This window comes from Leptonotus elevatus, chromosome 16 (genome assembly GCF_054856555.1).
Source record: "Leptonotus elevatus isolate MCC_2025b chromosome 16, RoL_Lele_1.0, whole genome shotgun sequence".
NCBI lineage: Eukaryota > Metazoa > Chordata > Actinopteri > Syngnathiformes > Syngnathidae > Leptonotus > Leptonotus elevatus.
Genome location: NC_141254.1, coordinates 14,090,091 through 14,106,846, shown reverse-complemented (window position 1 = coordinate 14,106,846; position 16,756 = coordinate 14,090,091). Strand labels below are relative to the sequence as shown.

General features: G+C 38.2%; 1 protein-coding gene across 2 annotated transcripts; it reads left to right on the top strand.

Annotated features, from left to right (window-relative positions):
- Positions 1-9,572: 9,572 nt before the first annotated feature.
- LOC147160898 (protocadherin-10-like) lies at positions 9,573-16,692 on the top strand. 2 transcript variants are annotated; one of them, XM_086057925.1, is made up of 4 exons: positions 9,573-12,238; positions 14,553-14,614; positions 14,696-14,805; positions 15,778-16,692. In XM_086057925.1, exons 1-4 carry the CDS (start codon positions 9,707-9,709, stop codon positions 16,086-16,088), a joined length of 3,015 nt encoding a protein of 1,004 aa, XP_085914051.1. In that variant the 5' UTR covers positions 9,573-9,706; the 3' UTR covers positions 16,089-16,692. The 2 variants fall into 2 exon arrangements, with proteins under 2 accessions (XP_085914051.1, XP_085914050.1); XM_086057924.1 differs by having other exon boundaries at positions 14,550-14,614.
- Positions 16,693-16,756: the final 64 nt, after the last annotated feature.

Sequence of the window (16,756 nt, the reverse complement as noted above, 5' to 3'; positions counted from 1 at the left end):
TTCAACTAGTGTGCATTTAATAATAGACATCAAAATGATCCTAATGTAATTTTATAAATCTCTGCAACAGGGGACTGCCAGTCTTAACAGTTGGAGGTGATAATACAGCATGAGCAATCTCCGGCAAGCAGATGACACAGTGATTCTGGCAGAATGTAAAAATGACCTGGAAAAGACAATGATGATAATAACCAACATGAAAGATAAAACCCAAGATTACCATCAGTGGAAAAACGGGGGCCAAGAGACATTTACTGTTTGCAGAGGGCGATATGTACTGGAGAGAAATGGTAAGACTTGAGTCAAAAGTATCTTGATTTGTTGTTGCAATTTTTTTTTTTTTTAAACTGGCCAAGGTCACTGAATCCAGCGACAGTCCCTTAATTGATAACAGTGTTTATTGTGTTCATTCGCGCAATACAAAGCATTGCATTTTCTTCCAACCTTTATTGAGCAAAGACACATATTTTCTCAAGGGCACACAACCAAACAAAAATATCACAATAACGTATGATTATTGAAATAATGCTGCCCTTGGTTCAATTAACTGACAAATCTATTTTAATGGGAAATCTGGGCCTATTTACTTGAACACAAAGCCTGACATACTCACAGTAACCCATGAATTACCATCCAGTGTTATATGAATGGCAACAAGTGGGTAGGTTCAATTTTCCTTGTGGCATCATTCCATTGTTCTGCCCATCACTATACGTCACTGGTATAGAGACACATGATGGCATTGACTGGAAGAAACCCATCATAACACATTTGGATCAACATTACACAAGCTCAATGTCCGAAACAGCGGAAAATTGTACATAATCATGAGCATGGATGTGCCAAAGCATTTGCAACTCCCTCAAATAAATGAAAAACTGCTTTTATGATGTGCACAAGTGACACTGTGAGACTGAAAAAAAACAGGATATATATATATATATATATATAGAGAGAGAGAGAGAGAGAGAGAGAGAGAGAGAGAGAGAGAGAGAGAGAGAGAGAGAGAAATGTAATAATTATTATTGGTAGCGAGTCTGTCCCTCTTCTGACACTATGACAAGACCAGTAATCTGCATTCTACCTAACTGCCAGCAGGGAGAGACACTTCCACACAACACTATGTAAAGTGATTGCATTAGTCTATCACTATACTAACGAGCTTGTAATACTGAGCTGCACGTATTTGACACAATAAAATAGCAAGCACCTCAACAGAGCTCAAAATACATATTTTATTTCCCCCCAAAAAGAAATCAATAAAAGTTTAATAACTAAGTATGCAGTGTTGGTGTTGTTATTATTATTATTATTCCTTGTGTTTACTGTTTACAACCATAATGTTTTTTTTTAGAGCAGATCTCTGCCACCAGTAAATGAAACACCTTGTGAGATCTAATACAGCTTTTCGATTGTGTATTGTATATTCTTCGACACTTAAGCTGCTGGACTGCTTTTTATTGCTCCACAGCAAAGGGAGCATTTACGTGCTATTGTATTCTACAAGCCAAACCTGTGTTTTGTACATGGACACAAGACTGTAGTGAACAGGATATTAGCAACAGCAGCAGAGCTAAGCGGAGCGAAAATGAAAGTACTTAGGTATGCTTGATTGACAATGGGTTGATGACGATTATCGAATTTCTGTCACAAAGGAGTGCAATTTTAAGCGGGTGGAAATAATGATAGGTTTCTATTTAGAGAGTGGAGAGAAGATGCTGAAGGAACTAAAGATTGTGATAGGAAAATAGGATGCTATCAAGTATATTAAAAACACATAAGAGCACATACTGTATATGTATAAATTGAAATGGTGAAAAATAATGTAATGCTAGAGCTCAACAATTCAGAACTAGATTGTTCACAGTCTTTACACAATTATCTTCAAATTTACATAATGTATTAAAAAATATTCTAAATTCACTTTTACAGGGTTTTATAGCTAATTTGTGATAGCACCTTGAATGTCTGTTGCTCTCTGTTCTATTCTCTAATTAGAAACAATTGCGATTGCATCATTGGACTCGAAATGGCAAACTTAATATGCAGCATTTGCAAGTTGCCTGATAAGGGTTGAGGTTAAAGTTGCACCAAAATGACATTTTCATATGTCACATGCAGGGAGATTGTACATCCCCTTTCCACTGTAGCTACACTAACAAAAACTATCCAAGGGGACATCCAAAAAATAGAACAGTAAAATGTTGCTTTCAAACAATATATATATTTTTTAAAGGCATTTATGTTCTAATGCAGCGTGCCCTAATGGGCAAACTAAAAATCTTAAGTTTTACTATTGTATGTAAAACATTGGAAATTACCTAATCCGTTTTTTTAGAAATGTATTTTGCCCCAAAATTGTTTGCCGCATCATTTTATGTGGCTTACTAAAGCAGATGACGTGTGACTACCACATATTTATTGCTAAATGCTATTGCTCTTTTTATTTTAGAATTAAAGCTGCCCCAAAATTACAGCTATTCTTCACTTTAACTTATTTTACATGCACTTGTTTAAACCTCATTGGACAATAGTATATTACAATTTCATGTACTTAAAAATTATGATTATTGTTTTAAAATGTACAGTACATCATGACAATCAAATGTAGGGGAAGTTGTGTAGCCTATACATACAGTAATAACATAATGAGGCCATTTTACTTGCATGTGATTATCAGTCATAACGGCCCCCTGACGAAAAACATAATTACATATGTGACCTGCTACAAAAATGAGTTTGACACCCTGCCTTAGAGTTTCGTCATATCTTGGCTAACTCATTTGCATACATGACAGGGACGGATATATTAAATGCATAGAGCGCAAGTCCTTCCTGCACCACTCTGACCTCATTAAAATATCCATCCATCCGTTTTCTAACACGCTTGTTCTCATTATGATCACGAATGTGCTGCAACCTATCCCAAATGAATTTAGGGGAGGGGCAGGACGGGACCCTGGACTGATCAGGGCGCAAACGACCAAACACATTTTGTAACCAATAGGCAAGGCAGCTTTATTTATATTATATATTTAGGCATGTTTGTGCATGTGTGAGTATGGATGTGCGCATGAACTGCACAAAATCTTACTTTGCGGGTGCTGTAGAAATTATTTAGGCAATGACGGCTTGTCAATATAGGGCACTAGGATGCAACCCACCCCCATTATTATTATTATTATTATTATTATTATTATTATTATTATTATTGCTGTTATAATGTAAAAGCCAACTATATATATATATATATATGGTATAGTCTTTATTACTATTAACAGGTGTATTAATCCTCATTAAGTCCAGTAGCATACTATATAATATTAATACTGTACTTAACAAAACTTATAAATTATAATATATATATTTTTTTTTTTTATGATGATATTTCTTGTTGCTTCATTTGATGTTATTTTTTGTTTCTGCTTGTATGAATTGCCTTTTTTACTCATAATACATTTTCCCCACATTGTTTTATAAATGTTCAAAATAAACTTCTAAAAATAAAAAATAAAAATAATTCCCATCATTTATAAATGTTGGGAATAAACTTATAAAAATAAATTAAAATAAAAGTAAATTAAATAATGACAATGAAAAATAAAATATATGCATATCTGTTTTTAGATGATAAGGAAAAATAGCATACAATTATTGATGGGAACTTGCCGAGTGAATATGGCCACCATGTCTATGTGGCGGCCATATTGGATGGGACTCAGCCAGGCTTCTACAGTGTATCTAATTTTGTCTTCCTTATTCAACTCAGTCAACATATTTTGAGTGTAGAACATGGATCACAACTTCTAAAAGTTCCAGTAGCCAACATTCTATTTCAATAGTCCAAACTCAAACTTTGAATTTTTTTAGCATAATTTGATTTTATAGTATGCACTTTTAATTACAGTATACAGTATACATTATTTAGCATTTCAACAAAGTGACATCATACTTCATACTTCATACATCATATATTATGGCTCTGAAAAGTATAAACATTTCATATGAGCCACACAAAAAAACGACTTTGTGCAGTTGGGATCATCAAGCAAGAAAGGAGAACTTGACAGGCTGCAAAGCAGCGGCTTGTCTTGACAAAGAAGATCGCCTTAAAGAGCTTTTCTCACTGATATTTGGCTGGTGTGCTGTATCGCCGAGACATCTGCTTGTTGGCGAGTTAATTGTTTAGCCCCTGCAGATCTGCCAGTGACCTCAATTGTGCTGTAATCTCCAGTCAAAGAGTGACTATGCTCTCCTCATGTGTAAGTGCGTTCGCATTATCTGCTCTTTATGCTCTGCGCCTTAGCGACTACTCACTGCAATATAAATCCAGTGAGGAAAAACTATGCAACTTAACAAGAAAGTAAACCAGGTATGAATGTGCTGAAACGCTTGATGAATGGCAAAGAAGATTAAAGGCACTTTTATTTTTTTATCTTCTTATAGGAAATTGTTTCCATGGTAGAGACTGCAAACGCAGGAAAAAAAAAAACAGGCAGGCAAGAATGGATTGAAGGGGAACGAAGGAGCTGTAAGTAGGAACACAAGGACAATCAAGAGAGACTAATAATGAGACAAGTGATGCATCTAGTCTAAGTGGATGTTTTCCAGCCTAACCAGGAATTGATCAACATATTAAAGTATTAAACTTGCAAAATCGAGTCCTTGTCCAACTGACGACAGAACAATTAGACAGTAGAAGGAAGTAACAAAGTTGGAAACATATGTATGTATTTTCTACTGCTACCTAGATTTTTTTCAACCTCCACTGATGACGTCACATGAAAACAGGGACAACAGCAACTTGGAGGAACGTGAACCAGAAAGCGACCAAGAAAAATATTCTCATCCATCGCCTTAAGAGAATTATGGTCGGCAAGAATGATTTATGGCTAATGCATTCTGTCTTGTGTCTGCTTAAAAGCCACCAGCATCTGACATTCAGAAATTCTCTTTTTAAACTGAACAAAAAAAATAAATTCCCAGTTCGCCTACGAGTAAGATGTACTTTCTCAATTTTTATTGTTAACTAATTTTGCATTGTTACTCTGTTCACAACATAATGAAAGCTATGGGAAACTTTTGTTTTGACAGTAATAAAGTAAAGTTGAATCAGTCATTTGACTTCATCAATTAGGGTTCTATTAAAACATGGCTAAAAATATGACTAAGAATTCCATTTTAACTTATAATCAATGTGTTTCCCTTCCCCACAAAGGAATCCTGCAATGTTTACTTCTTCGGTGCTCGAAAAAAAAAAAAAAAAGGTTAAGAGTTGCTTGTCCCTGCACACAATGCCGAGAGCATACAACAATTACTGGTTAGGATGAGCGACAGCAACCTCCTGGCTCTGTGTGATTTTTTTTTGTCCTTCCCAAGCTCAAGCGTGTCGTCAAGGGGACATGTTTTGAAGACATGAATGAGAAGTTAGCAATGACGATTAAGTTGCAGAGGATTCTATAAGCTTTAATAAGCTTAGCTTTGTCATGTTTTATTTTGTCACAGATCAAACTGAGAAGCCATTCAAAATAAAAATGCATTATTTTTATTATTATTAATAATATTATTCTTATTAGTATTATTAAATTATATTGTATGGCTGGGTTTACAATTAGTAAAAATTGGCTTCTTTTTTTTTTTACGGGAATGTGCACTGTGAGACAACATCAATAAGCAGCACACAATTTCAAATGGGACAGAATTGTTTACAAAATGCGTGCCAGCACTGATAAATCACAATGTCATATTTCACTGACATTGCCTCCAGTGCTTGTGGATTTGCAAATGACAAAAAAGGAAAAGAAAAAAGTATTGTGTGTTCTCATTCTTGACCAGGAAATGAAAAGGAAATAAAGATACAAGGTAAACTCATTTTACCGATCCTGTGGCTGCGGCTTTGTCAGAGAAGCAGTGAAGGTCAAAGGCTCTGGAGGTTATAATAAACCTGCCCCTGAAGGTCCCAGTATGGCAGCTCCAATAACAATACAGCCTGATTTATTTCACAACTTTAATTTCAGCCATCACCACTGCACTGTACTTTGCATCATATCAAAGGTGATGAGCTCTTAAAAACCCAAATAGGCGTTCATTTCATGATTAACCAGATCTGAGCCAGGTTCCTTATATTTGATATACAGTACAGGCAGTAGCCTTTTCATTGAACTTGGCTCTCTTCACCATGAATTCAAAACAGCGCTGTGTTCTTGTATTCCACATCTCCATGCATCTTAAGGGAGTGTTCCTTTAGTTTTGCTAGATAACTAGTTGTGCTCGACTAGACTTTCTCAACTTGGCATTGCTAATCATGCAGGTAGGACACTGACTCCCATCACTCAACTCTATATTTATAAAGTACTGCTGTGTTCTTAAAATGGAACTCAAGGGCAGCAGCAGATACAATGAAAACAGATACAATGAAAACAGCAGAAGCCCCAGAATTGAACCCTGTGGAACACCATACGTTCCGTTATACATATCAAGTCATATTGCTCATATTCGTTCAACCGCTTTATTTTTTTGCTCGACATAGTATGAAGGGATTACAATAACACTTTCACTTTCCTTTCTTTTCTTTGAGCCTTCCTCGGGTCTCCTGACAACCTCACGACTCTAGCTGGATTCTGAAGTATTTGGTTTAGGTGAATGGTATGGGATTTTTTGTAGGTTTTAGGTGAACTAATGAGTACACACTCACACGCATGCACGCACACACATACACACACACACACACACACACACACACACACGCACACGCACATACTCACCCACATACAAAATAAAAATAAAAATAAAAAATTACAATTTTAATTAAAAAAATAAAAAATCAAAGCAATGATGATGACATGTCAAATCGGTAAAATTACCGAATGAACAATAAAAAAATAAAAAATAAAATAAAATAAAATAAAGATATATCGTGACGTAAGAGCCACTGGAAAATAGAAACATTTAATCTCCTCACAAATATAAAGCAATTTGCAAATAGGAGTCTGTATCTTTTTTCCAACTGTAACTTATCCATATTGTATATACAGACAGTAGCCTCTATGCAAGCATATGTACAGTACATAACTCGTCTGTGTGTTCTTCAGCTTGCCATTAATTAGATTGTTCCTTATGTTGAGTCGAATCAATGTAAAATGATATCATTGCAACTCATAAACAAGAGGGAGCGGTCAGTAGTGGCAATTGTTATTAACCCCATAACCAGAGCAGTCAATCATGTGAAAAGTACTGTTTTGCTTACGGCATGTTCGAAGAAGGTAGTGCAGAAAATCTGGACAGTTTTTCCCCTCTGAGGTTAAACCATCACATTCAGGATAATTAGTAGGCCTCAAAACACATGACATGCTTTTTAAACTATTTTTACAGAATGCACATCAAATTTAGTTGTATACTAAAACCGATTAAGAAGCTACTGCAGTGTCTAACCCAACCTTTTTTTAAAGGTTTTAAAGCTGAAAAGCAGTTAAAGACAAAAAGGATTGGTATTCTGCTGTTGCCCTTGAGTGAGCGAAAGGGAGAGATTGTCATTGTGCGTTCAACAGCGAGCAAGAGTGACAGGGAGATAATCTCTTTTGTATTTTTGATCCCTAAATGTGGTGGTTGTGTCCCCTTATCCTGGCTACTTAGTTGTGCAGTGGGTAAGTGATGCCATGCACTTAGGCTGTGAAAAGCAGGTCAATCTGACCACTGAGAGGAAACCACATGTGCATTACATGGATAGCCTTGGGATTATTTCTCACAAAATGTCTTAATTCCTCTGTTCACTAATGATCCAGGGAAAATGCCCTCTAATCTCCATTCCATTAATTAAAAAGAGCATGAGCCCGTGGAAAACCTCGCCATCTGCTGCGGTTTCACTGCTGCAGACAGATTGTGTTTTCAGCTTTCAGCCAGGGTAACTGGGTTTTTTGGAGCAAATGGGTCGAGTGTGCATTGAGTAGATGGTAAACAGACAAAACTGCTCTGTTTAAGTGATAATACTCTCAGATGTTTTGGAATGTTCTAAATCTTCTCCTTCCGCATTACCTCCAAAACGGAATGAGTTCCAATGGATGCTGCATTAAAAAATAATGTTTTTAATTGTGTTTTATAGCACCAACACTCATATAGCAACAAAACTTCAAATTAGGGGTGTCAAAATGAGTGTGTTAATTTTGAGGACATTTAAAGTTCCTTTGACGCCGCTATTTTTTTTTAAATGCACTGTTAATGCACCCTTACTTGGAAAGCCTGTACTGGGGAAATTCCAGTCGCAACGTAGCAGACACATCCACGTCAAAATGTTGCAGTAATAAATTAAATAATAATGCATATATTTATTTAGTTGTGGAGACTGGGGTCAAGTTGTATTTTACTTCTTTTTTTTTTTATGTGCAGAATTTCACAAGTTACTGCATGTTAAAGATTAGATAGCTCTAATATGAAAATAAAAATGCACTGAGCTGTCACCAATGTCTTACAAATGCATTTATGTCATGTAGTGGCAGAAAAATGACCTTAATACTAATCAATATATATATATATTTTTTTTAAAGTACTGTACATCTTTTTAATTTTAAATAAATTGTATAGGTTATTATGAAATGTATCAATGACTAAAAGATGTAATGTGATTTTTATACGATTAAAATTTTTGATCACCTGATACCCCTAGTTAAAATATTAGTAACAGCAATCAGAATAATACTGTTCTACTAGTACAATAATCAACATCTCCCTCCTCCTTTCTTCATGTTTCCCTTTTTCCCATCTAAGAAACTCAGGACGCTAATTAGTGAGCCACCAGGCTTCCCATTCTGTCTCCCTTTGTTACTCATCGTAAATTTCTTCAACGGGTTGTAACTGTAAAGACAAATTGCTTGTGCGTTTTTACATATATGGCCAATGAATATGATTCTGACATTTTTTTTTCATTAATATATCTGAGCGTTATTATCTTTCTGAATGCAGAACGGCTCAAAAGATTCAGATGGTGCATGAGGTCTGATGAATGCCCTCAAATTATTTTCACTTGAAGCCTTCTCAAGAGGCTTTTCCTTTTTGATATGTCTACACTTCAAACACGCACATTCAAAGAACTGCAGCAAGTCTTTGTAGGACAATTTTCATGTGCCTGTGTTCTTAAAAAAAAAGTAATGACAAAGCTGTATAAACACGATCCAAGCCTTCTTTTTCCTCTGATGCGATGAATGCGAAACGAATGAATGAAAGCCATCCATTCATTATTTATATAATATTGTATTGTTCGGTTCAATATCTTGCACTATTATTAAAGTTATGTGTCCTTATCTACAGGGACATCACATTTTTTTCCCCCCATCTCATAATGAGAATTATTACATTTAGAATAATGTGTAAATGCACTTCAAACCTTGGGACTCTGACATGAATTGGATTGGGCCAGTAGGCAGTAACGATTATCCAAGCAGATGTCGTTTTGCCTTCAATTGAAACAGTAGGGCCAATGATACGAGGGCGTGCACGCGCACACGCACACACTAATCTGCGATAGCCCTCTTGTGAGCCCCCCCCCCCCCCTCACCCCCTCCCCTTTTCTTTCTCCTTTCTCTCAGGCAGACAGGAGCTGCATCAGTCCCACCAATGTCAAGTTTTGTATTGTTTGCCCTCCAAACTGCATTGTGCGCAATTTGGCCTCTATAGCAGTGTCAAGTTTTGATGGGAGTTGAGAGACAGCCTCCAAATGGACACACAAGGGGCGAAGAGACGAAAAGTGTGCGCAAAATGCTCCATAGTTTGTGCTTTTGCGTTGATTGTCTGCTTCTCGGACTCGGCATGTGGACAGATCCGTTACTCCATCCCGGAGGAGCTGGAACATGGCGCCTTTGTGGGAAACGTAGCAGAGGACTTGGGTTTGGATTTGGATAAACTCTCAGCGCGAAGGTTCCGCATCGTTTCCGGTACCAGGAGGCAGTACGTGGAGGTAAATTTGGAAAACGGAGTTTTATTTGTGAACGAGAGGTTGGATCGCGAAGAATTGTGCGAGCAGAGTTTGGCGTGTTCTTTCCATTTGCAAGTGGTCATCGAAAACCCTCTGGAGCTGTACAGAGTTGAGGTAGAAATTCTGGACGTGAATGACAACTCGCCGAGCTTCCCCTGGACCGAATTTAATCTGGACATTTCGGAATCTGCAGCACCGGGGTCCCGCTTCCCACTTGAGAGCGCGCAAGATTTGGACGTGGGTTCCAATTCGTTGCGCACTTATTTGCTGAGCGTCAACGAGCAGTTCACTTTGGAAATCCAGACAAGAAGTGACGGCAGTAAATTCGCCGAACTCGTGCTGCAAAACCCGTTGGACCGGGAGCAGCAGAGCGCGCACCAGATGGTTCTGACAGCGGTGGATGGAGGTTCTCCAGAGAGGTCCGGAACTGCGCAAATTGACATCACTGTTTTAGATGCCAACGACAACGCGCCAGTGTTCGACCAATCTTTCTATCGAGTAAGACTGGCGGAAAACACACCAAAGGGCGCAGTTGTCATCAAACTAAACGCGTCCGACTTGGACGAGGGCACCAACGCGGACATCACCTATTCGTTCAGCGGGCACGCGCCCATCAAAGTGCGCCAGCTTTTCCTGGTCGACGCGCGCACGGGGGAAATCAAAGTGAAGGGGGTGATCGATTATGAAAAGGCAAGGATGCATGAAATTTACATCCAGGCAAAGGACAAAGGTCCTTCCGCTGTCGCGGTCCACTGCAAGGTGCTGGTGAACGTCTTGGATCGAAATGACAACCTCCCAGAGGTCATTCTGACGTCCGTGTCCACACCTGTGCACGAGGACGCGCCCCCGGGCACTGTCATTGCTGTCATTAGCGTGACGGACAAGGACTCGGGGGAAAACGGCAACGTCGGCTGCGAGATCCCAAATCTGATCCCCTTCCAGCTCCACTCCTCTTTTAAAAACTACTACACGTTGGTGACAAGTGATTTTTTGGACAGGGAAACAGTGGCAGAGTATAATATTACACTCACCGCAAGAGATATGGGTTCCCCACCTTTATTTACAAGGAAAACGATTGTTGTCCAAGTGTCTGATGTGAATGATAATGCACCTCTATTCAAACAACCTGCTTATAGTGTTTACTTGACTGAGAATAATGCACCAGGGGCTTCCATCTGCTCTGTGACAGCAGAGGACCCAGACTATGGCCAAAATGCTTACATCTCATATTCCATAATAGAAGTTGACATCCAAGAGATGCCCGCCTCTACGTATGTCTCCATAAATTCAGATAATGGCAATATCTACGCCCTCAGGTCATTTGACCACGAACAGTTAAAACACTTTCAAATCACAGTGCAAGTTCAAGATGCCGGATTCCCGCCGTTAATCAGCAACGTTACCGTGACCATATTTATTTTAGATCAAAATGACAATGCACCCGTCATTGTGTCGCCTCTTCCTCGAAATGGGACTCCCCCAATTGAAGCGGTGCCAAGATCCGTGGATGCCGGCTACCTGATCGCCAAAATACGAGCGGTGGATGCCGACGCGGGTCAGAACTCGCGCCTTTTCTACCAAATGCTCCAAGCAACTGACCCGAGCTTGTTCAGTGTGGCTTTATACACGGGGGAAATTAGGACAATACGACAGTTAGTAGAGAAAGACCCCACGAGGCACAGATTGGTCATTCTGGTGAAGGACAACGGCCAACTCCCCCTCTCGGCCACAGTTTCCATCATCCTGTCAGTGGTTGACAGCCTGCCAGAATCTCAGCCCGATTCGGGTGACCTGTCACTGAGCCCCCGTCACAGCTCCAACTTTAGCCTCTACTTAATCGTGTCTCTAGGCGCTATCTCCTTAACATTTCTAGTGGCTATCATCGTCATTGTTACTGTGAGGAGGCTGAAGGACAGAGTATCCAACAAAGAGTCCAACTTCCCCTCCACCAGCATCTGCTGCTGCTGCTGCTGTCGCTCGGTTTCACCCAGCAGCGCCGACATCTTCAAAAAGTCCAATTTGAACATCAGGATGTCAACAGACTCAGCGGGATGCGCGGAGGCAAGCGGCAATGGCGCGCTGCCACAAGCTTACTGCTACAAAATGTGCCTGACGCCAGAATCCTCCAAAAGCGACTTCATGTTCCTCAAGCCCTGCAGCCCGGTGTTGTCCGTTCGACAGAATAATGCCAAGAGCACAGACTACCTGACATCTGGTTGGAGCGCACTGGACCGTAATGAGCTGGCCAACAACACAAGTTCAACGCAAAAGGAGGTAACAACTACTGCGCACAAAATACACTCACTTCATCCAGTGACACAGAATACAATACATTTTCGATACTGCTTATCTTGTTCAGAGTTATGGTAATGGGGAGTCACTGCATGGTCACCAGTCAATCATGGTAGAGTGTGTTGAGTGGGAATACCAAAGTCACCTATTTTTTTTCTCTTTTTTTTCTTCTTCTTAAGAGCTCAGTATTGCTCATTTGGTAATGTCATCATCATTGCTCTCTTTTTTTTCTCTTTTTTATTATTTTGTATGTGGGTGAGTACGTGTATGTGCGTGTGTGCGTGTATTCGTTAGTTCACCAAAAACCTATTAAGAAATCCCATACCGTTCACCTAAACCGCCGTCAGGAGACCCGAGGAAGGACCAAAGAAAAGAAAGGAAAGTCACCTATTTTCTAACGCCATAGTAGAAGTGTCTCTAATAAGTCCCTGTCAAGTTGATCATTAACTTTATGCGATTAGACTGTGTTGATTGAATTTATAAATATAAGTAAGTTAAATATATATCCTGTATTTTTTCACTTAAGAGACAGTGTGTAGACACTGTTTGCCATCTAGGGGTGAACTAAGAGAATGCATGCATTTTGACGCAAGCGCACTGCGGTGACCATCTCGAGAGACCACACTTTGCAAGTCTAACACGTTCGCTAAGTTTGTCTCCCTCGGGTATCTGTGGCGAAACATGTTAGGCTTCTGTAAAGTGTGGCGTGACCAATTTAATATAATTAGTAGTTACTGGACCTACGGTTATATGTTTAAAAAAAAAAAAAGTATGATGATGTGATACACAATTTTTTTTGTGCATATTTTTGAAATTAAGAGTGGGATTTTAAAATGAATGAACATTAAAAATATATATATACACGCTGTTGTGTTCTATACAGCCATACTAATGTATACACGACATTCTGATTAATATTTTGTTTGTGGAATGTGAATTAAGCAGCAACTGTGATGTCATTTTCAGTTGACAGCAAATGGCAAAAAAAAAAAATCTTGATCAATACTTTATTAGTATTTTTTTTTTTGTAAACAGTGAAAAATATATGGTGACAACAAAGAATAATTCACACAAAACAGACCTTACAACATATAAACACCTGCTCCAATCCAAACCCAACCCCTGGGCCTTAAAATTTCAAATAATGTAGCAAAATGTGTTTTTGAAGTTATTAATTGTACATGTAACATAATGAAGTTATCACGAAATAATTATGGACAAAATGTTGTCTTCTTACTTGTAAAAATGGTTAAATGAGTCAAGTGTGACTTCAAGGCCTTCAAAGTGCTTTGATGTGACATACCATTCTCCTACTGATGGCGCAGCATCGGGTCCAAATGGGGGTTCAGTATCTTGCTCAAAAACACTTCTATTTAGTCACAAGGGTGTGGGATTGAACCCTCTTGGTTGGGATATAAGCACTCTACCAGTGAGCCATGCTCGGTCCTGGCAAACATTGAATCTCTTACCTTGAAGCTCATCAATGTGTCCTCTGTATGGAATACTTTATATTGATGCTTATCTTGGGGGAACTGAATTTAGAAAGCAAAAGGGGGGGGGGGACTATATGGTGTGGCGACCAAATTACAGTATGACTCAAGAGTTTAACAACGATGTGGCTGAAGTAGGGCATAAAAAAAACCCCTCCTAATTGTTGTTGGATTTGCACATACCTCACATACAGCACTGTGTATAATGAACTTTCATGTGTCTGTGTGTAAATGTCATCAGCAGGTTGCATCACATTGTTGAATTGTCCCTGATTAGCTGCTAACTGCTAAATTTGCAACAACATTCATTATTCATTCCATTAGTCATTTCATGCACCCCAAGTCGTGTGATACTTCACACTGAATCAATTTGTCCCTCATTACCTCATGATGATCTCGTTAGGGTTTGTTTTTTTTCCTGACTCCTCAGGCGTGTATGGCAAATTATAAACCTGGGAAAAGTTTAGGCTTTTTTTTTTTTCTTCAGCTCAGTTCCAGAGCAGATTGCTATCAAATTGTAATTTACATATTTGTAGTTGGGCACGCAGCCACAGAATTAACTCTTTTTTTTATGATTTAGAAGTTCCCAATATCATAAACTGAGTTAGTAATATTAAATAATTTCAAGTGCATACATACACAATTGATTGTGCAGGTGAACCCCATGAGCCATGCAGTAAGATACAGACCCTCGTAAGCTATTGAATTGAAACAAAGGAGAAAAAGGCACACCAGTCAAGCAGAAAACACATTCGCTGTACATGAGCAGGTTATTGATTTGCATTTGGTGTGTTTCGTCCAAGCAGCTTAAGTATTCCAGCAAGGACTGGACTTGGACCAAGAATCAACGGAATTCGGCATACAAGAGGTGACTAGGGCATTAGAAAATAAAAAATACACATGCCAGCATGTATACATTTACACTGAATTTGCATTTTTAACTCTTCAGGTACAGTTCTGGAAACATGGAAGGCACACTATCACGTCCACAGTACGACGCTGATGAGTATTTCTGCTCTGTGGCGCCACAGTATTGGACCTGGGGAAACCATATGAAGGGTGAGTGTCAATTCTTAAAGTGGAAGTCAATAATAACTCATTCACTGCCATTGACAGGTAAAGACGTAAAAAATTCATTTGAACTATTTCTATTAGTTTCACATTTGTTCCCACTTTTGTTAACAAGAGTATAAAAACCTATAAATTGTTTTTATTGTACATTTAGAACATGTATAAAATTTGTGATTAATCGTGAGTTAACTATTGAAGTCATGCGATTAATTACAATTAAAAATTTTAATCGTCTGATGCCCCTAATTTTTAATAATCTTTTCTTTTTCTTTTTATTAGGGGCATCAGGCAATTAAAATTTGTAATTGTAATTAATCGCATGACTTCACTAGTTAACTCGTGATTAATCACAAATTTTATATCTGTTCTAAAGCCACAATAAATAAATAAAAGGTTTTCATACTCTTGTTAACAAAAGTGGAAATTTTTTTTGAAACTAATAGAAATAGTTCAAATGAATTGTTTACGTCTATAGCCGTCAATGGCAGTAAATTAGTTAATAATAAATGTATTAATTAATTAAATTTTATAAATATTTCTTGACAGTAATATGTTATATATGACCTCACTAGTCTAGACATGACATTCTGATTAATATTACATTTGTGAAATATGAGTTATGAAGCAAAATTCCTGCAGTTTTTATCCATCTTAGGGGGAGGCCACTTTGCCATTAGCTGTCGACTGAAGATGACATCACAATTGCTCAGGGCGACCAATCACAGCTCTCCTGTTTTCTGAAGCTGCTCTGTGATTGGTTGTTATCTGAGACCTGAGCAACTGTGATGTCATCTTCAGTCGACAGCAAGTGGCAAAATGGCCGCCCCCCTGAGATGGAAAAAAAACGGCTGTATTTTGCTGCTTAACTAGCGCAATATTAACCAGAATGGCAAATTTAGACTTGTAGAACATATTATAAGTGGGGTTGACTTCCCTTTTAAGTCTGTTCCATTTTTCCAGAATGCAAGATGACTCTTCAAGACGAAACCACTCCCAACTTCGCTTGGACTCCAAAGTACGCGCAGCCCCAGACTGAGGCACCAGATTACCAGCACAATGTGTATATTCCCTCTGAGGCGGCAGACTACCAGCACAACGTGTACATTCCCGGCACCACATCTGGATACAGCACACTCAAGCTTGCGCCTCGAGGTGACCTGGATGTCTACAACACCTTTTCAACTTTTGGCAAGAAAAAGAAATTAATCTCTAGATATGAACAGCCGTATGACAAAGATGATGGGCTCATAAGCGGTGATATTTTTAAATAAGACTCCAAGCATTCTGTTCACACAGTGTATGATGTACAGGTTGAGATATTTGTAATTAAAATATTGAGAACTTTGTATAGAGCTTCAAAAAGCAATTAGTGAAAAATAGGCTTATATTCGGGGTTATTTAAAAATGTGTTGTTTTCCCAATTAGTGTCCAAAACCTACAAACCCCAAATTCATTGATATTTTTGGTAAAATACAGTATATTGCTTCCTCTTTTCATATGATTTCCTACTCATTTCTCATGACACATTTATCAACTAAGTCATCCATTAGTAACTGTTGATTCCCGTGGTAGAAAGATTGTTTCTGAATAGTTTTGACTGTTATATGTATATTTTTTTAATCTTATGGAACTAAAATGATACATTTCACATGGACAACACAACTTTTAGACATGCTAGATTAAATGTGACGGTTATATGATACAATACATGATTTCTTAAATATGTTCTCAAATCCAGATTGTAATGTGATCTGTACTTATCCATGATTCATCATTATTCTAGTACATGTTCATACATGGTAGAAATATTCACTTTCTAAGTATGTATAGCATATATATTGTATAATAAAATTCACGTTAAACCTGTTAAAATTTGTTTTATTAAGTGTTGTTTTTTTATGCTGTTTTCTTTAAATAGACACACCAATTTGAAGAGTGC